Here is a 22,282-nt window from a genome sequence, read left to right on the forward strand (position 1 = left end):
AGAGGATGGAGCAGTTGTTGGAATGGGGAGCAGTTGTTGGAATGGGGAGCATTTACTCACTAGGGCGCTGGTAAGATGTTGCCAGTGCTCTTACTGCTGCAGTCACTGGGTGAGAGAAGCATGAAAAAGGTAAGAGGGAGTGAGGTGTGGAAATTAGAGGAACCTGGGGTTGTGGAAGAGATAGGAACTTGAGGGGGCCAGAAAGGGAGATGGGAAAAAGGAAAGAAACAAGGCTAGAGAGAAACTACAGGGATAGGGAGGAAAGGAACCTAGAAAGAATGGGAAGGAGACAAACCTGGGCTATGATTTTCCACAGATTAAATCACCAGCCAGTTTTCTGACATGCTTGAAAATCTGTTTGAGTTATGATTACAAACAGAGGCATTAAACAGGCATTACTGTATCCTGTTTAAAAATATAGGTCAGATGAATTATCTTGTTTTTAGTCAGAAGTCCTGATGTGACTGAAGAAGAGATATCGACAGAACATTTAGTTTCTGTGGCTATAATTTTCAGATGCATACTGGTTTGTAAGACAAACCATTTTGAAGGTATTAGCACTCAAATTAATCTTTTGATAAACCCCTCTTCCTTCCCCCCAAAATGTTGAGATTAAAGAATTACTTCAAGCCATTTTCCAGTTTCCTAAATAGTTTCTTTCCATTAGCAAAAAATTTGCTTTTGTTTGGATTAAGTCATCTAAATCATGAGAAGTAGATTTAGTAGAAGCAAAGATGATGATCAAATACAACTTTCAACATATTATGGCATGTATTTTTGATGTGCCTTAATTATGAATATACAGGTTTTTCAAAGATTCAATCAGAAACAGATTTTAAAAAAGCACCTATCAAATTTCTTGTTAAGAATTCATACACCATGAAATTCTCTAACAAAGTACCTGAATGTTGCTGTTTTCATTGGCACCACGCCGTCTTCCTTCTACTCTGGTGATTGTGGTGGTCTGTCCAATCACATCTATTGTACCAGAAAGCTTCCTAGTTTATAACATGGAAAAAAACAGAAGACTCAGGCAAGTGATTTCTGGGGAATTTTAAGGACAGAAAACACTAAACAGCACACATGTTATTTGGGCTTGCTCTGGGATATGGCAAAGACAGTGTGTACAATCCCCTGGGGTGGGAACACTCATCTATTAATGATGTTTGTTGGCCAGTTTCAAATAGTAAAAGGATGCAGCCTTTAACTGTGTTCTGCCCTCTTGGAACTAGGATGTAGCTATAGTTTTGGCATTTTCAGTGGGAGAGGCTGAAAGGGAAAAAGCACCATCTTGAACCACACATAATGGTGATAGAAACAAAAGTTTTCCCCCTTCCTCTGCTGAAGAAGTCGCTGAGGGGTAACAATGAAGACCTAACAGTGAAGCACGAGGAACAAAAGAAATAGGGTACAGAAAACCAGAAGCACTACACAGGAAAAAATAATTTTAACAGATTAAAACCATTTGTCCATGTTTGGTCTGTTGAAGTCCCTAGGAACAATTATTGATTTTTAGTCTTTAGACATCTCTGTAGCTCTTCATGTTAGATACCTAAATTATTTTAAATGATACATGATTCCACAACCTTTTCATCCAAACTGTATATAAAGTTGCTTACCTGTAACAGGTGTTCTCCACAGACATCAGGATAATCAGTCACACATGTGAAAGATGTCATCCAAAAGCGCAGATGCGCAGTGATTCTTGCATAAGCCTAGAAAGCTTTTCTGGCCATTTGTAGGACTTCCTGTCTTGCCACCACCATGCAGGCTCTCCTCAGTTCAATAAAATAGCATAAAGAACCAGCTCCAAAATGGGGAAGTGGGAGGAAATGTGTGGACAATTATCCTGCTGTCTATGGAGAATATACTTTGCAGGGAAGAAAGTTAGTTTTTCTCCAGCTGACAAGAAGGATGAAATCAGTCTCATAAGAGGGAATTCCTACTTAAGGTTTGTCTTCAAATGAAAAATGGGAAAATATTGGAGAGAACATACTTCTGTTGAACAAGGCCCTTTACAGCTTTATATATACAGTGACTTGCAAAAGTATTCAACCCCATAACAAGTCAGCAGATTTTTATGGATTACAAATGACATTTACAAATTGTTCCAGACAGTATGTTTATTGCAAACTAGTATGCTCTTAAAGTAAAATTTCAAAGAAACAATTCATTTTTCCTCAGCATTTTTTATAAAAGACCCCCTAATTCCAGTACCATTGATTTGACTGTAAATATGAAGGAAAGCTGTGAAAATGAAGACCAAAGAGCATTCTAAAAAATTAAACAAAGTTATAGATATACACAAGATAGGAAAAGGCTACAAAATAATATCCAAGTGCTTGGATATCCCAGTAAGCACTGCTGTATCAATTGTGAGGAAATGGAACATAAGAACATAAGAAATTGCCATACTGGGTCAGACCAAGGGTCCATCAAGTCCAGCATCCTGTTTCCAACAGTGGCCAATCCGGGCTACAAGTACCTGGCAAGTACCCAAAACTAAGTATATCCCACGCTACTGAAGCTAGTAATAGCAGTGACTATTTTCTTAGTCATCTTGATTAATAGCAGGTAATGGACTTCTCCTCCAAGAACTTATCCAAACCTTTTTAAAATCTAGCTACACTAACTGCACTAACCATATCCCCTGGCAACAAATTCCAGAGTTTAATTGAGAGTTGAGTGAAAAAGAATTTTCTCCAATTAATTTCAAATGTGCTACATGCTAACTTCATGGCATGCCCCCTAGTCCTTCTATTACCCGAAAGAGTAAATAACCGATTCACATTTACCCATTCTAGACCTCTCATGATTTTAAAGACCTCTATTATATCTCCCCTCAGTCCTCTCTTCTCCAAGCTGAAAAGTCCTAACCTCTTTAGTCTTTCCTCATAGGGGAGCTGTTTCATCCCCTTTATCATTTTGGTCGCCCTTCTCTGTACCTTCTCCATTGCAACTACATCTTTCTTGAGATGCGGCGACCAGAACTGTATACAGTATTCAAGGTGCGGTCTCACCATACAGCGATACAGAGGCATTATGACATCCTCCATTTTATTCACCATTCCCTGCACCATACCACCCAGACACTGTCTAGACAAGGCTGTCGCTCAAAACTCAACCAGAGCAATAAGGAGACTTATACACTCATTGGTGCCCTTCCAACACAACCTAGGCAACCGATGCCAAAGCAACCCACAAAGTCTCTGAAAGTCCCGATACCCATTCCGGGGTCCTCAGAAGACAAAGACACGGACTCCAGATCTCTCTCAACACAGATTCCTTTGATACTGTGTCATGTAAAGTTGGTATGAAGCTATGCATGTCACTAGCATAGAGCCTGAAACATCTTGTGACCCAAAATATCCAATAATTTCTGGTCTTTGCCAGGAGGTGTTGAAGAGTGAGGGCGCCGACGTCTGGCTTTTTTCTGTGCGGATTCAACTACCAATGACTGATGGGGTAGTTGTGGCTTTTGGAATCCAGGAATATGTTGGACCAGATAAGTTGCATCTGTCCTCTTATTCACTGGTTGGACAGTCCAAGGATGCTCCCAGAGATGATGTTGGAGATCCACGAGCACTTTGTGGACAGGGATAGCCATAACTTCTTTTGGAGCACCAACAAAATGGAGAACTTCCAATGTTTTATGGCATGTGTCCTCCTCTGTAATCAGGTCAAAGGGGATTGTCTCTGACATTTCCTTTACAAATTTGCAAAGGAGAGGTCTTCTGGCGGAGATTTTCTCCTTTCTTCCGGAGGAGATGGTTCTGATAAGATGTCCTCCGTGGATGTGTCGGTGTCAACATCTTCCCATGTGTCAGAAAGGGTCTCTAGCCGAGATTCTGAAGGAGGGAAGATGGTTAATAGTGTAGGACATGTTGTCACCGATGGATCTTTCGATGGCCTTGATGGAAGATGCGGTGGCACCGATGTGGATTTCGGCGGCACCGAAGGCATCGAGGGGAAACGTGGGCATCTCGGTCCCGAGAGCCCCAATGGACCCGGCATCGGCTCTGGCATCAGTGGAATCAGTGTTGAGAGAGGACTGGAGTCCGTGCCTTCGTATTCTGAGGACCCTGGAATGGGTATCGGGGCTTTCAAAGACTTTGTGGGTTGCTTTGGCATTGGTGGCCTAGGTTGTGTTGGAAGGGCACCGATAAGTGTATCCAGTCGGCTTAGCAGCGGTGTAAACATCGATGGCTCCGATGTAGGTGTCTGTATGGGGGCCGGCATCAATGACTGTAAGTCTCGGAGAGCATCGAGCACTGCCTGGCGGATGAAACCATCCAGTTCCTTCCTGAAAGCTGGTGTAGATATTGCAGCTACAGGGGGAGGCAGGCTAGGTGCTACTGGCACCTCCACAGGAAGTTTCGGGGGCTCAGTTCCCGGCACAGATATCAGTGGGGATCACCTTGGTTTCTTGGGTGGAGAGGGGGTGGAGGATCCTCTACCCATGTCCTCTTCGCAATCGGCTCGATAGTCATCGAGGCCTATGTGGAGTCGGTGCCAGCACCAGGAGTAGACTCTCGTTGGTGCTTCCCTTGGTGCTCGGTCCGGTGTTTCTCCAGAACAGAGGAAATGATGCAGATGCCTTAGATGGGGTCGGTGACGGATGGTTGCCGCTGCCCTGGTGCTCCCAACGAGGTTTGACGACAAGTTTCTTCGATGTTCCTGCCGGTGATGACTGGGTGGATGTCGATGGAGTCAACGTGATTTTAAAAAGGGACTCCACGGTTATGGGAAAGGGCAGGGATGGGAAAGGGGATATGGGGGGGAGGGGGGAGAAAGTTGGGGGAACTAAAGATTCTGTGGGAGGAGGGTTTTTCCTCGGTGGTCCGTACTGCTCCGTGTACGATTCTGTCTTTGTGGCCTACAAGTTGGCGCTATTCCTTTACACACATTTGCAATTGGGATGGGGGGATGGCTAGGCTGAGGGCCTTCCCTCTCTCAGATCTCTCACACGCTTTTCACGAATTCTCAAGCTATATTGTTATCTAATGCCTAAACTTGTGTCATGGAATGTTAATGGTCTGAGAACTCCCGTGAAGAGGAAAAAAGTGTTAGCACATCTCAAACGCTTGCAAGCTGACATTGCATGCATCCAGGAAACACATTTAACAGCACTGGAATCTGCAAAACTCCAAAGGGACTGGGTGGGCTCCTGCCTCTTTTCTGAGGCAAAACATAGGAAAGGGGGCATGGCTATTTTAATCAACAAGCATACTAATTTTAAGGTACTTAACTCCCTATCTGATCCTGAAGGCAGATACTTTATTCTGGTTGGCCTCTGGAATTCAAAATTGGTTACATTATGTACCGCATATGGTCCAAATGATTATGCTCATGATTTCTTTGTGAATTTATGTAATCTGCTCCACATACATGCTCAGGGCACAATATATATGTTAGGAGATTTTAATTGCGTCCACGACCTCTCTCTCTGGATAAATGTCCCTCTCTGGTGAAACCTTCTGGAAAGCAGAAAAGGGGAATAGCTTACCTTTGCCAAAACCTGGATTTACTTGATGTATGGCGTACCCTGCACCCGAACGAAAGAGATTATACTCACATCTCGAGATCGCACAACACTTTATCGTGTATAGATTACATATTAATATCCAAACATGTTTTTTTCGGTCCTTACTGCAAACATAGAAATTTTAACTATATCAGATCATACTCCGATTTCCATACAATTGCATTCATCGCCTTCAACACACACTGCTCCAATATGGAGGTTTCCTTCGTTTCTTAAAGAGGACACTCACTTTTACAGGTTTTTAAAGAACAAATGGAAAGACTATGAATTATATAACCAACAGCATATTGATACCCCACATTCTTTACTGAGAGGCCGCTAAGGCGGTACTGAGGGGAGAAATCATCTCATATGTCCATTTTTGGAACAAACAGATAAACCAGACAATATTAAATTTGGAATTACAATTAAAAGCCACAAAAGAGGACTGATCCAGCGACACTATGCCAAAAATCGAGCCGAATTTTATAGTGTCCTGGGTAGGTTGAATACCTTATTGGAAATACGGGCAAAGGCCTATCTTTGGAAGGGTCAGCAAACTTTTTTCAGATTTGGAAATAAACCGGGTCGTTTGCTTGCCCGACTGACTAAAGCACAGAGGCCTAAGTCCTTTGTAGCAAATCTGAAAACTTCTACGGGGGGGATCACAACCTCTGACACTGAGGTCAGTGAAGTATTCAGACAATTTTATAGCAAGTTATACACATCTGACACACAAGGAGGTGAGGGGGAAGAGGAGGCATTTTTCCAATCTCTCAGGCTCCCCACTCTTTCCGCCTCACAGCTAGAGTTTTTAAATAGACTCCTTCAAGCATATGAAATTGCGCAAGTCATCTCAGCCGCACAATCGGGCAAATCCCCGGGACCGGATGGCCTAACTTATGATTATTATAAAATCCTCTCACCCTTTATTGGCACTACACTGACCACTTATTTTCAAGATGGCCTTAAAAATCACAGTTATCCCCCTTCGTTTAATGAGGCACATATCATAGTACTTCCGAAACCCGGTAAGGATTCCCAGTATCCTTCTTCCTACCGGCCCATATCGTTGCTAAATTGTGATTTTAAAATATTAGCAAAAACTTTAGCAGAAAGACTGAAAGTTTTTCTCCCTTATATGACCTCAGTACACCAAACAGGATTTGTTAGAGGCCGCAAACCCAACACGAATATTATTAAATTGTTAACGGCCATGAATATTTGCCATCAAGACATTCCGGCCCTGATCGTAGGCTTTGATTCGGAAAAGGCTTTTGATCGGATGGAGTGGAGGTATCTTTATTCAGGTTTGCAGCGATATGGGATACGTGGAGATTTTCTATGCTTTATCTCTTTACTTTACAATAACCCGACTTTATTTTATTTATTTAACAGTTTATATACCGAGGTTCTGGTAACAGAGCTACTAATCACTTCGGTTTACACTACAACAGTTACAATGACAGTATAAAGTATAATGTCTTACAATGAACAGGGTGAATTGAAACTTGGATAATATCTTACAATGAACAAGGAGAACACAATTTATATACAAGATACTTTGAGGAACTTTGTGTATAATCGCTGGGACTGACTTGGAGGGGCCTAAAGTCGACTGTCATGATGTTCACTGTGAGAGTGGGATACTACGAATGGTTTATTAGTGCTGGAAGAAACTTGTGGAAATGTCAAGGGCAGGGTCTATCCTTGGGATCTATACTAGGGTAATTGGGTTAGGAGAATGCTTGGTTGAACAACCAGGTCTTAAGTCTTTTTTTAAAGGTGGGTATCGATTGTTCAAGCCTGAGGTCTGGTGGGAGTGAGTTCCAATGTTTAGGGCCAGCGGTGGAAAGAGCTCTTCTACTTAGTATTGCTTTGAGAGGATGGGCCTGTAGAGTGCCTCTCTGAGCTAGTCTCGTCGGTCGGGAGGTAGTGTGAGGCTGTAATGGGATCGTGAGATCAATTGGGGTATTGTTGTGGATGACTTTGTGGATGATTGATAGGGTTTTGTAAAGGATTCTATATTTGATTGGGAGCCAGTGAAGGTTCTTTAAAATGGGTGTTATGTGGTCCCTTTTGTTGGACTTTGTTAGAATCCTCGCTGTGGCATTTTGTAACATTTGTAACTGTTTCAAAGTGTTAGCAGGTAGACCATATTTTAGTTAATGGGTGTAAGTCTGGAGAAATAACAATTGAGAGGGGGGTCCGCCAGGGTTGCCCGTTATCCCCACTGTTATATACCCTATCCTTAGACCCCCTTTTGCGTAAAATTGACAAATGTAGACTGATGAGGGGCTTTGGAGGACCGCACCATATCTTCAAAATTGCAGCCTTTGCGGACGATCTGCTGGTCTTCCTTACTAAGCCTCAATCCTCGCTTTTAGCGGTTCTAGAATTACAGAGGCAGTTCGGTGCCTTTGCAGGCCTTCGGATCAACTGTGACAAATCGGAGGCTCTGGATGTCACCGGAAATTTACAACAAACCTAGCAAGGGACCTTTCCCCTTAAATGGGTAACGGGAAATTTAAAATATCTGGGTCTCCGCATCCCTTGCCATGTAGACAGGTTTTATTCTGAGAACGTACGGCCCTTGATGGAGACCACGTTACAGAAGTGGTCATCTTTACCACTCTCCCTCAACGGTCGTATACAGCTTTTTAAAATGGTGTTGCTACCTAAGTGGCTATACCTTTTACAATTAGCCCCTCTCTGGCTTTCCAAGACGGACCATCACAAGATCCAAATAGCTTTGAGGTCCTTTCTGTGGCAGGGAAAGAGAGCCCGAATTCCCATACAGGTTCTAATGACCCCTAAAGAAAAGGGTGGATTGGGATGTCCAAACCTGGAGTTATACAACTTAGCATGCGGAGTTCGATATATTAAAGATTGGCTATTTGCCACGTCCTCCTTCACTCCCTATCCCTTGCTCCTAGACTGGTATGGGGTAAAATCTCTAAACCCTTTAATTCAACTCCCATTTCATATGATCCCCCAACATCTAAAAACACAAGAACTACTGAGTACGTGCCGCCAAGCCTGGAAACTGTTTTGTAAATTGGGGAAAGTACCTAGCACTCTAACCACGCTTATCAACATTACCAATAATGATTTGTTTTCCCCAGGAAAAGAGAGTAGGGTTTTCCAGCGTTGGCATCATTTAGGCCTTACTTACATCTCTGACCTATATGATAAGACGACTAGAAGTATTCTTCCTTTCCCTATTCTTCAACAACGGTATTCTTTACCAGCTGCAGATATGTTCACATATATACAAGTGGTTCACTTTATCAACTCTAGGAAACCGCTATTAGTGGAAACTTTAGAAATACAGAGGCTAAGAGCCATTATACAGGTGGAGGCACGACCCAAATCCAAGGTTTCAAATTATCATCAAGTATTTATGAAAATGGCTGATACACAGTTTCTTAAACCCTTATTTACTAGATGGCAAGTGTGGGCTTTGTTTTCTCTAACACAGCGGTTCTCAACCGGTGTGTCGCGACACACCAGTGTGTCGCCAAGCACCGGCTGGTGTGTTGCGTGCTCCCGGTCTCTCCCGCTGCTCTTTCTTCCCTGCTGCCATTGCCGCCGGGCTATCAGCACGTTCAAGCCCAGTGGGAACGACAGCAGTGCTAAAAGAAGCTGTGGCACCCGTGGCTGGCCGCCTGCATCACCACACCCCCCCCCCCCAGACCCGGAACAGGAAGTGATACACGGTGCGCGGGAAGAAGAAAGAGCCGTGCCGCGTGATAAAGTAGCAGCGGCCACTGCAGCATCGGCCCCCGAGCAATTGAAGCAGCCGGTAATCGAGAAAGGAGACAGCAGCATGAGCCTCCCGCGGTCGATGGAATTCTTCCTTCTTGGCCTGCGGGGGCTGGAGGAGGAGGCTGCTGCAGCTAGCATTTGTGCTCGGGGGGTGGGGGAGGGTGGGGAGAGAGAGGAAGTGAGTGAGAGAAAAAGAGAGAAGCAGCCAGCCAGCCAGCCAGTGTGTGAGAGAATGTGTGTGTAAGTGAGAGAATGTATTTGATCGAAAGCATGTGTGTGATTGAGAGAAACTGGTCAGAGAGATGATGTATGTGTATATGTGAGAGACAATGAAAGTGACTGCTCAAGGAGATGATTGATGTGTATGTGAGAGTGTGAGACAGTCAGGGATGTGACTGATGTGTGTGTGTGAGAAAGGGGGAGAAAGAGAAAAAAAGCATGAAAGTGAGAAATCTGGGTATGTGACAAAGCATGGGAGTGGGAAGCCTGTGTGTGTGTGCATGTATGAGAGAGAGACTGGTTGGTAAGGTGACTGTGTGACTGGTGTGTATGTGAATGTGAGAGAGAGTGAGCATGGAAGTGGGAAGCCTGTGTGTGTGTGTGTGTATGCATGAGAGAGATCAGGTGACTGGTGTGTGTGTGTGTATGCATGAGAGAGATCAGGTGACTGGTGTGTGTGTGTGTATGCATGAGAGAGATCAGGTGACTGGTGTGTGTGTGTGTGTGTGTGTATGAGAGAGATCAGGTGACTGGTGTGTGTGTATGAGAGAGATCAGGTCACTGGTGTGTGTGTGTGTGTGAGAGAGAGATCAGGTGACTGGTGTGTGTGTGTGTGAGAGAGAGAGAGAGAGAGAGAGAGATTATGGGAATGAGAAGCCTGTGCACGTGAAGAGTGAGCATGGGAGTGAGAAACCTGGGTGTGTGCGAGTCACAGCATGGGAGTGAGAAACCTGTATATCAGAAAGAGAACATGAGAGTGGGAAGCCTGTGTGTGTGTGTATATGCATGAGAGAGATCAGGTGACTGGTGTGTGTTTGTGTGTATGTGAGAGAGAGAAAGTGATTATGGGAATGAGAAGCCTGTGCATGTGAAGAGTGAGCATGGGAGTGAGAAAGCTGGGAGTGTGTGAGATACAGCATGGGAGGGAGAAGCCTGAATATCTGAAAGAGAACATGGGAGTGGGAAGCCTGTGTGTGTATGCATGAGAGAGATCAGGTGACTAGTGTGTGTGTGTATGTGTGTGTGTGTGAGAGAAAGAGAAAGAAAGTATTATGGGAATGAGAAGCCTGTGCATATGAAGAGTGAGCATGGGAGTGAGAAACCTGGGTGTGTGTAAGACACAGCATGGGAGTGAGAAGCCTGTATATCTGAAAGAGAACATGGGAGTGGGAAGCCTGTGTGTGTGTATGCATGAGAGAGATCAGGTGACTGGTGTGTGTGTTTGTGTATGTGTGTGAGAGAAAGAAAGTGATTATGGGAATGAGAAGCCTATGCATGTGGAGAGAACAAGCATGGGAGTGAGAGACTGGTGAGTGTGTGTGAGAAAGAGAAAGTGATTATGAGAGTGAAAAGCCCATATATGTAAGTGGAACACGGGAGTGGGAAGCCTGTGTGTGTGTATGGCATGAGAGAAACTGTTCAGGAAGGTGACTGGTGTGTTTGTCAAAGACTGTTTGGGAGATGATTGGTGTGTGAGAGACAGAAACTGGTCATGGGGGCATGACTGATATGGTGTGTGTGTGAGAGACATGGGCCCTAAGGAAGAGGACCATGAGTATAGAGCTTAGCCACTACTGCTGCTTCTGGTGTGTGCTACAGCCTGCATGGAAGAGGAGTAGGAGAGCTGCTGGAGGGGGTAAGTAAAGGTGGCTTTTAAAGTTTATTTTACTTGATTGACTGCCATTTAAATTATTTAATATTATGTGATGCGTCTGCTTTTTTTGAAATATTTTATTGGTGTTTGGAGAATTTTTAATAGTTTTTATGAGTTTTTAATTGTTGGATGTTATTCTGTTCATAGTTGTTGTGAAACATTTATTCTGCTTATTAGTATAGTTTTACAATTATTTCTGTGTGGGGATCTATAGCTGCTTGCTAGTTCTGTTTTCCTAATAAGAGGTGTATTGGGTTTTTAGGACCTGATTTAATATTTGTAGTGTTGCCTTTTCATAGATAGGGTTGCTCCTGTTTGAGTGTATTCCATAATACAGGTGTAACTGTGTGCGGATTAGTTTATGTGCATTACTACAGATCCTGGGAGTATGTTAGGTTGGTTCTGTGTCTGTTACCGAGATATTTTACTAGCATGTAAGCGTTTGTATCAGTCTTATTTGTTGTGTTTTCTCAAGAGGACATGCATTGGTGGTAAACTGCTGTCTTTTCATAAGTAGGGCTATTGAGCCTAGAAGTAGAAGGAGTTTGAGTTGCTGTTACTGAGATGACACCAGAACCAGAATATCTTTTTTGTAGGGTGAGTTGTATGGGGAATGTCATAATTCCGCTTTACATCCATTATTGTGGGTCAGGGGGGTTCCCGTGGATGCAAACTGTACTTTTACATCTAGCCCTGTGACGATCATGGGTCAGTGTGTCACGCATGTGAGAGCCATCTGTCAGGTGTGTCCCGACAGAAAAAAGGTTGAGAACCACTGCTCTAACATATACAGAATTTGTAAACTGTTTTCAGGAATTACCTATGTTGACTGAAAATGTTTTCATGCAAGAAACAAATTACAAATTTCTTTGGCAATACTTTATTACACCACAATGAGCTCACCACATGAAATTAACGCAAGACCCGAGCATGAAATTAACGAGCTGCCCCAAATGTAAAAACAGGACGGGTACTTATTTTCATTGTTTTTGGGACTGTGAGCAGGTTTCCCGGTTTTGGAAGAAAGTGAGCCTCCTTTGCTCTACGATATTGAAACTCTCACTCCCACTAGATCTCAATCTTTGGCTTTTTGGGGTTGACAGTTCCATACCAGGGCCAACCTCTGCTTCTACCCGCTCATTTATATCCAAAGCCAGAATAGTGGGGAAACAAATTATTCTGACATATTGGTTAAGCCCAGAGTATCCCAGTCCTGACCACTGATTTCGGAAAATGGTCCATTTGTGCTCTATGGAGCACGCTATTCTCACACCAGCTATGCCAAAGAGAGCTGTACTTGTTTCCCGGTCCTGGAAATCTTTTACAGCCTATCTTACGCCCAGTATTGGACTACTCCGAGACCCTTGGACCCCAGCAAATTTCTTGACGGCCTGCGAGGACACCTCTGCATGTTTTTCAGAAAGTGAGTAGGACATTTAATGGACATTTACACAACAAACTTTTGGGGGTTTTTGGATAAGGCCACAAGGAGTTTTTCAATTCTCATTTTCAATTTCTCTTTTGTGATCACGGAGACAGACAGATGTAGTGGAAGGGGGGGGGGGTGGTGGAGGATAGACCGGGGAGGGTTGGCAAAGGGATGTAAAAATTGTTTGGGAACTATGTTGATTGTTTGTTCATGGTTCTATTTGAAAAGCTGAATAAAGATATAAAAAAAAAAAGACTCCATCTTGTCGAGGCGAGCCCACCTACCCTTCAGGGTCATCTGGGCACAACTTGGGCAGTGAGAAGCGTCGTGTAATGAGCAGAGGCACAGCACACAGACATCATGTGGGTCTGTAATCAACATGGTACAGGAACACTCCGGCATTTTCTAAAACCTGTCGCCATGATAGAAAAAGGGGAGGCCTGAAAATGATAGATGGCCTGTGGACATCAAAAAATGGGGAGGCAGGAATCGACCGACAACGGTAGAATTCATTCACCGAGCAACAAAAACAGATGTCGCGATGTGAGACCCGTGTGAGGGAAGTTTTTTGAGAAGTAAACTTCAAGTATTCCATAAGGAAAAATTTGTGAGAAAAATCTCACAGAGCTCCTAACCACGAGGCAAATTGCAGCACGGAAAAAAAAGAGACTGAAGGGAGACCCTATATGGCTTCAGGGATTATGGCATGCTGGGCATGCTCAGTGTGCCGGTCAAAAGTTTTAGAAACTTTGACAGGAAAGTTTTCCGTGATAGGGCTCCATCCAGTGATGTCACCCACATGTGAGGACTACCATCCTGCTTGTCCTGGGAGAATGTGGGATAAGGTTTTGTGATCAGATGAGACAAAAATGGAGATTTTTGGCCAAAATTCAAAATGCTATGTGTGGTGCAAACCTAACATTGCTCACTCCTCAGCAAACACTCTCCCAACAGTAAAGTATTAGGGTGGCAGCATCATGTTATGGGGATGCTTTTCCTCAGCATGGACTGGGCATCTTGTTAAAATTGATGGACAGATGGATGGTGCAACATACAGGGACATACTGTTTGTGAGAGAGAGAAAGAGGAAGCCTGTGTGATTAAGTGTGTATGTGAGGTTATGAGACAGTGTTTGAGTGAGAGCTTGGGATCCTGTGTGTTTGTGTGAGAAAGATGGAGCCTGTGCACTAATGGGTGTGTGTGTGCAAGAGAGAGGAAGCTTGCATGAGGGTGTATGTGTGCGTATGAGAGTGGGACAGAGAAAGCCTATGTGAGGGTGTTTATATGTATGTGTGCGAGAGAGAGAGTGTGTGTGGGACAGAGGGAGCCTGTGTTAGGGGCTGCATGAAAAAGGGGTCAAACTGTGGGAGTGGAAATAGAGTGGAAGGAGGTAAGCCTGGAGGGGGAGGGGAGAGTGTGTGGAGTGCAGAGGAGTTGGGGCCTGAGAGGCAGAGTGAAAGAGGTCTGGCCAGGGGAGTAGGGAAAGAGATGGAAGGGGCACTCTTACAGTGTACTTCCAGGGGAATTTTGCTCAAAATATTTAAAACTCTGTAACTTTGAATAACTTTTCTATAGTACATTTTAAATTAATATATTCAATGACTGCGATGTATGTTATACTATTTTAACCAATAAAGTAAGCAGAATTTTACATTTTTGTGTGCAGAATTCCCCCAGGAGTTAAGTGAATATGGAAAAAGAAAGGGAGCCAATGCAAAGCTTTGAGAAAAGGGATAACATGGTAATGGAAGATAAGTCACACAGCCGAGTTTTGGATAGCTGTAGTGGAGAAAGCAGATTCAGTAGCAGACCCATGAAGAGGAGGTTGCAGTCCAAGCAGGAAGTGATATGAGCATGGATAGGGGTTTTGCAGTATGTTCAGAAAAGAAATGGCAAATTTTGGTTATACAGAAAAAAATGACAAGACTTCCTGGTGATTCCTTCCTAGAAGGATCTGAAACACCTAAATGGAGAAATCAAGGGAATAAACTGTTCTGCATTCAAGTTGTGCGAGCAAGGGACTGGATGTCTGAAATGCAAAGTAATACAATATGGGGAAGAATAATCCAAACTACAGGTACATAATGCTGGGTTCCCCAATAGGCTTTACAATCCAAAAAAAGGATCTTGGAATCATTGTGGACAACACTTTAAAATCCTTAGCTCAGCATATAGCAGCAGCCAATAAAGCAAATGGAATGTTAAGCATTATTAGGAAAGGAATGTAAAATAAAAACAGAGGATTTTCTAATTCCTCTGTATCACTCCATAGTTTAACTGCACCTTGAGCATAATGTGCAATTCTGGACTCCCCATATCAAAAAAGATATAGTGGAACTGGAAAAGGTACAGAGACGGGTGTCCAAAATGAAAAAGAAGAGAGAACAGCTCCCCGATGAGGAAAAGCTAAACTGATTAGGGCTCTTCAGATTGGAGGAGAACCAGCTGAGCAGAGATGATAGTTAAGTCTACAAAATCATGAGTGGAGCAGAATAAGTAAACAGGGAACAGTTATTTATCCTTTAAAAAAATACTAGGCCTTGGGAACACTCCATGAAGCTAGTCGGTGGCACATTTAAAACAAATCAGAGAAAGTATTTTTTTCCACTTAGCGCACAATCAAACTGTGGAATTTGTTGTCAGAGGATGTGGTGGAAGCAGCTAGAAAGCAGTGTTTATAAAGGGTTTGGACAGGTTCCTGAAGAAAAAGTCCATAAACCAGTATTACATTATTAGCCATGTAGATTTAGGAAAGCTACTGCCTATCTCTGGTTATGAGCAAGGAGGTTTAGATCTTTGGAATTTTCTGGATTGTTGTGACCTTGATTGGCCACTATCAGATACAGGATGCTGAGCTTGATGGACCTTTGGTTTGGCCCAGTATGGCAATTCTCATGTTCTCTTCATTCTGTGTGTGATGAGAGATAGGAAATTCCCCAACTGGACTGGTCTCCTGATGAATAATTCCTGAAGAAATGGAAAATAAAATTTTTCTTTGCCAAGATGGAGCAATAAGAATCATAGTTCCTTGGTTCCTTCTTTGTTAGATTTTTGCAGCCAATATATCAGAGGATATGCATAATGAAATGGAATAGCAACCTAGAGCAGGGTTTTCCAAATCTGTCCCGGAGACCCCAGTTAGGTTTTCAGGATATCCACAATGAATATGCATGATGTAAGTTTGCATATCATGGTAATTCAGTATATGCAAGTTTATGTCAGTGGTCTTCATTCTAAAGCTTATAGGGTTAGATGTAAACATGTATACCCTGGAGAAAATGCAAGCTAAGGGAGATGTGATACAGAAATTTAAATATCTCAAAGGTTTCCATGCACAGGAGGCAAGCCTCTTTCCATGGAGACTCCACAATAAGAGGTCATGGGTTGAGGGTGAAAAGGGGGTAGACTCAGGAGTAATCTTAGGAAATATTTCTTTATGGAAGGGTGATGGATGCATGGAAAGGCCTCCCAATAGAGGTGATAGAGACAAACACAGTATCTGAATTCAAGAAAGTATGGGATAAATACAGGGGATGTCTAAGGAACGGATGGCATTTACAAAGTTAGATTAATTGGGTGAATGGACAGACTAGATGAGCCATACATTCTTTTTGTGAAATCATGTTTCTATGTTTCATGCATATTCATTGTGGACATACTGCAAACCCAATTGGCTGTGGTGTTCACAGCACAGGTTTAGGAAGGTCTGGTCTAGAGGCCAGAGCAGCAGGTTGGTGACCAGAGAAGCCAGGATTCAAATGCCACTGCTGTTTCTTGTGACCTTGGGCAAGTCACTTCATCCACTATTGCCTCAGGTCTGAACTTAGATTCCAAATTCTCTGGGGACAGGGATTTACTACAGTACCTGAATATAATTTGCTCTGAAATGTCATGAGATTCAGAAAATAAATAGCCCTGGCTCTATCAGTGCCACAACTGACACCAATGCTTCAGCATGTTTGAGGTACTGAGAGAGAGTTTAGAGGATTCTCCTGTCCAACTCTTGCTCAAAAATTGCTAATGTCCAAACTGAAGACATATTAGGATGGGGACATCCTCTTGGGTAACCAAAGGGGATGCACCAATTTGTAGTGGCATGAACCTCTGGAGAATGTTGCAGCTTAGTCATCAGCAGAGAAACTGAGCTCACCTCTTGAAAATGCAGTAGACTCAGTCTCCCTGCTCTTGGTTTCGTGCACTGGAGTGCTTCTGCTTCAGTGCCTCTATATTCTTGATATCACGTCTGCTCAAGGCTGAATTCAGTGTGGAGGAATCCTCTTGCATTGAGTGGGAGGTGTGTGCTGAAAAAATGGTTCTGCTGCTTTCTGAGAACAGTTACATTTAAGCCATGACACATTCTATGATAGCAAGCAGGAACAATAATTTATCTATACGAGGACTATCTAGCTAAGAATTGTCTTCAAATAAAAAAAAGGGGAAGGCATGAAATGAGCAATCAGCAAATGGAATATACAAAAATCATAATTTTTGCAAGACAACAACACTTTTTCCCCCCTGAAATTATGAGACATGGGACACCAGAACATAAAGACTACCCTAAAACCAAACAGAAATGTGCCTGCTAGCAGTGAGAAAGTTGGGTTCCACTCTGCAAACAGGTCATGTAGAATGAAAAGTTCAATCCTAGAATCCTGATGGTAGGCTTTGGCAAGACAATAGTAACCTTCAAGAATGCCATCAAAACCATCAAACAACTTCTCAAGCTGTACTAGAATGAACTGCTGGTGCTATTGCATAAAGTTCTCCCATCCCTCTCCCTAAAAAACACATCTCTCCACTCTCCCTGAAACCTGCAGTGCCACTAACAGAGCACACCATATTCCAGGATAGGACATCTCTTAGAAACATCCCATCTTTGCCACTGCTCTATATCTTGAATAAGTAAAGTACTTTTATATATTTTTCTTCTAAAGTTTTGTATCTATTTAGTGCTCTACCCAGTTACAAAAATAATTTTTGAAAGTTTGGGCATAATGAAGCTGTAAACAAATCCTCAAACACTATCTGTCTGTCTCCCAAGCTTCCTTTTCTACCTTTGCCTCCCTCTCCCTCAGCTTTCCCTGGCACCTCTGTCTCAGCATCCTCATAGGTCCTGTCTGTCGCTATTCCCCAGCTTCTTCACCTTTGTCTGTTTCTCTCTTCCCCTGTCACCATCTTGTATGTAAATCCCCCTCACTTACCTCCTTTCCCTCCACCTCTGTGTATCTGTAGGCCCCCTTCACTAATCCCTGCCCTCTCCCAAAGTCAGAGGTTGCTCCCATTTTCAGGCCGATGCAATAAAGTGTGCCCAGCCTAGCACACAGTTTAACGAGCAGCTGGATGCGCGTCCATAACCCAATGCAATAAGGGGATCAGTGAGTCCAAAGCGCGTGTCTAAACAAAGGCGTAGCTATTAGCGCTCATCAAATGTAAATGCCATGTAGTTGAGGCTATCAGCTATTACCCTGCAATAAAAAAATCCCCATGTGCCAAAGGCACACTTTTCAAACCTGTAAAATTTTACAGCTGCCTCGCACATCAAGAGCTCAACTTAAAAACAAAAAAAACTGCTTTCTGTGGTTCATCCTACTTAGTATTGACGCAATACTTAGGAAGAACCACAGAAAGTAGCACCATGCAAAAAAGCAGTCTTGACAAAAAAATAAAAATTTCGGGATGCACAAAATACACCCACAATACACATGCTCTGGGCCGTGTATATTATGCATGCATACTGTGCTGGTAAAATAGCTGCCGCAGGGAAAAAACCAGACGCTCATAAATTGAGTGTCCGTTTTTCCTAACCTGCACATAGCCATGTCTCCTGGGCACCCCATGCCATGAATGTGCTAGGGATGCACAATTTATCCCTAGCTCGTCTTTTTGAGCCCTGCAGCTCATTTTCTTATTGCATTGGGCACCCAGGAGAGTTGATTGTGCACATGTTAAAAAACATGTGCCCAGTTTGGATGCACTTTTATAGCCCATCCATATTGCTTTGGCCTGTTAGTGGTATTTTTGAGGTTTGCAATAGTGAATGGTTTACATGTGATCAGAACTCTAATTTGTACTTAGAAGGCAACAGACCTCAAAACTGGTAACCAATGTAGTCATGGACCTGACAGCATGGGCCTAGATATGCCTAAGATCAAACCTGGGTCATAACAAAGAGATATAACTTGCTACTCAATTACAGATGGCATTCTTTGTCACTGAGAGGCTAAGCCTTTTGGGTTTAATCTGAATAAAAAGTTGAGGACTTTCAATGAGCTTTTGTTCGGTCTAGGCAACTGTAGCCTCTATTAGGAGGAATGGTTTAAAGATCAGAAAATAAATAAATAAGCTCTTCTGAAATCCAATGTATGATGTGCTTCTTCTCCCTTATAGCTTGTGGGTCCAGGAAGAATACTGGAAAGATGACTAAGGTTGAAATCTGATACCACCTTTGGTAGGAAATTAAGACGTGTGTGGAGCTCCATTCTGTTCTGATGAAATTTAGTGTAAGTTGAAGAAGATACTAAGACCTGGAGCTCTTAGTCTACAGCCCAAAGTTACTGCCACAAAACAAGCAATCTTCTAGATCAAGTACTTGAGCTTACATGAGTCGAGAGGCTTGAAGAGGGCTTTCATAACACAAGTCAAAAATACAATGGATACCTGATGACATTGCATGAAGTTTCATGTGAAGCAAGTCGCTCATAAATCTGATATGATCCAATTATACTAAGGTGTACTTAATAGATTTGGTAATCAAACTAGGCAATGAAGAAGAAGGTAACAAAAATGATTTTGTTTAGAGCAAGAGAAACAATTAGGGATCTGTCTTTACGCTAGATGTCAAACCTCCATCTGAAACTATATGACCTTCTAGTAGACTCCTCCTTAAGATCCAGAAGATTCTCAGACAGCTTAAGATTACTGATTACTAGCCCTCAGCATCTAGGGTGTGAGGAATAGTGATAGGATATTAGAATTGAGATTTCTTATTCTATCCTAAGTTATTAGGCTTTATGAAAGTCCTAGCCTGATGGGCTCTGCAATGAATGTTTTCAATAGGAGAGGGGAACTACATCTGTCTTTGCCAATACGGTGCCAGGAGGATCATGGGTCCTCTGTTCTTTTGAGTTTTATTCAGGTTTTGGCTACCAGAGGAAAATATGCATACAGGAGAACTGTTTCCCAGTGAAGGAAGAAAGCATGTGCTACTATTCTACCTTATGATTTTCTAATAGAGCATAAGAGTATCTGCCTGTTCAGGACTGTTGCAAAAAGATAATCCTGTCTACTATATTCTGATCCAGAGACCACTCGCAGTTGTCAGTGTTTTCTGCTAGGATGCTATCTTCTTGTCATGTAAGTATTTCAGTGTTATCCTATGAGAACACCCAGTCCCACATTCTGGCTGCCTTCTGACATCCCATATCTCCTTACTTGTTCAGCCAGAACATGACTACCTAGTTGTATATACAAGGAACGTTTTGCTGAGCACCAAATTTCTGAAGGCCCTGGGACCAGGGAACTTGGGTATGGGACTCCAATAGGTGAGCTCTCCACTCTAGGCTGGATATATCTATGGTCATAACTTTGGAAGGAAAGCTCTTTGGTCAAATTAGAATAGGAGAACTCCCAAGTCAAGACAAGACCCTGAGCTCTTCTGCAACTCTATGGCCTGAAGATCACCAGGACTGGGATATCCTCTGGGTTTGCCTCATATGGAGGCATACCATTGTCAGATCTAGAGGGAATCTATGATTAAGATCCCAATTGAATTGATACATTGAGACTGACAAGGCCAGAACTGCGCAGTTAGAAATAGCTTAAGTTCCTCATTTAGCTATATCATTAAATAATGCAGAAACTGCTTTAAGGCTGGACATGTGACAAGAAGGCTATGCTGCAAGCACGTAGGCAACAAGTAAGGAATAACTAGTTAACCAAGTTGTTTATTGCTAAGGAAACCGTTAGGATTACGTAAGTCTTGCTACACCTGTGATTAATGAATATTAATAAATACTGTAATTCCACTTTTTGTTAACCAATGAACAGAGAATAATTAATATGAGAGTATAGGAACTGACATTTTATAGGGCAATTCTCAATCCCTTACCTTATAGGTTAAATCTCAATTCTTTATTTGTAAAAGGCAGAAATTAAAATATGTATTTAAGCCTGCATTGTATTTACATAGCCAGGCACTGCTCTATGGAATTTTTTTTTTTTATCATAGCAAGCCTCTGTGTACACATTCCTAAATAAAAGGGGTGGACTGCTATCTGACAGACTGAGTGGGTTTTCTACACCATGAAAGTATGAATGGTGGCCATAAAGCCTCACATTCTCAATATGGACCATGCTGATGACTGCATTATTTCCTTTGCTAAGAAATTATGTCCTGGGCTCTCTGCTTGTGAAGACAGGCCTTGGCATGAATCGTGTCTAGCAGAACCCTAATCAAATCTAACGGGCGTGATGAGTGGAAAAAGTATTAGGAAAAATTAATAATGAACGCTAGTGACTGTAACACTAATATGATGGTTTACAATGATCTTAATCAAGCCATCATCCAAGACAGAGGACCACATACACATCAAGCCTATGCTGAAAAATTTCAACTGCTAAGCACTTGGTAACTATGCAATGTATAGCCAAAATAAGAATTTACAGGAAGTGCTCAGTTCCTTCCACAAATCAGAGATACTGCCTGTGACTGGATATCTCCTTATGTGGTATCAGCATCCTTGAGGTCTAAAAAAAAACCAACCCAAAGTCGTGAGTTTAGAAAAGTCTACTTTTCTTTCTTCAAGTTTAAATTTCAAGTCCCTCAGAATAATAATTCCCCAATTTTCTTTGTAACTAGACGTATCAGGAGTAAAATCTCCCCTGTACTGGAACAGGTTTAACTACATGGGGTTGAAAGAGGGGCTGAGATTTCCAATCTCAGTAGGTCTTTATGGACATCGGACCTGTCTATACTTTTCAGAGGCCAATCTGGAGCGGCTGACAAAGGGAATCTCTTGATTCTGCAGAGATCCCAGTTATCTAAGGTTGCCTGCAGTCAATGGCAGTGAAAGTCATCAACATCTTCTGTAGGGGAAGGCCTTCTGGCACCCGGACTGGAAAACTCTCTGAACCCAGTCAAAATCCTAATCCTAGGTTTGACTGAGTGAATGTGAAGGGCTTAAAGCTCTTCTGTTCATGCTAGCAATCATTTGATCTCGAACCCCTGGAATACGACGAATTTTTGAAAGAAAAACAGCTTCCTTTGGAACATACTTTGAAACTTCCATAGAAACATAGAAAATGATGGGAAAAAAGGAACAAACGGTCCATCCAGTCTTCCCAGCAAGCTTATGGTAGCATCTGCTGCGCCATACAAGTCACCACCTTACTTAGTTTCTGAAACCGTCAAAGTCAGGGCCCTTGTTGGATGCTGTCTTGAGTCCAATTCCCTGTTACCTCTTGCCGCTGAAGCAGAGAGCAATGTTGGAGTTGCATCCAAAGTATCAGGCATGTTGGTTAAGGGTAGAAACTGCCATACCAACAAGTTACCCCATGGTTATTTGTTTTCTTCCCATGCTTATTTGTTTTCCCAGACCGTAAAATCCAATGTTCTTGTTGACTGCTGTCTGAATCTAATTCCCCTTTTCCCCCTGCCATAAAAAAAGAGAACAATAATGGAGTTGCATCA

At 42.7% G+C, this 22,282-nt stretch overlaps 1 protein-coding gene across 5 annotated transcripts in view; it reads right to left on the bottom strand.

Annotated features, from left to right (window-relative positions):
- Positions 1-22,282, bottom strand: part of FIP1L1 (factor interacting with PAPOLA and CPSF1) — a 323,029-nt gene that overhangs the window by 168,977 nt on the left and 131,770 nt on the right. For all 5 annotated transcript variants that reach the window (XM_029587658.1, XM_029587675.1, XM_029587666.1 and 2 more), the window contains one exon: positions 902-998. In XM_029587658.1, coding sequence (XP_029443518.1) covers positions 902-998 — 97 coding nt within the window. The remainder of the gene's footprint in view (positions 1-901; positions 999-22,282) is intronic.

Source organism: Rhinatrema bivittatum, chromosome 1, assembly GCF_901001135.1.
Source record: "Rhinatrema bivittatum chromosome 1, aRhiBiv1.1, whole genome shotgun sequence".
Lineage (NCBI taxonomy): Eukaryota > Metazoa > Chordata > Amphibia > Gymnophiona > Rhinatrematidae > Rhinatrema > Rhinatrema bivittatum.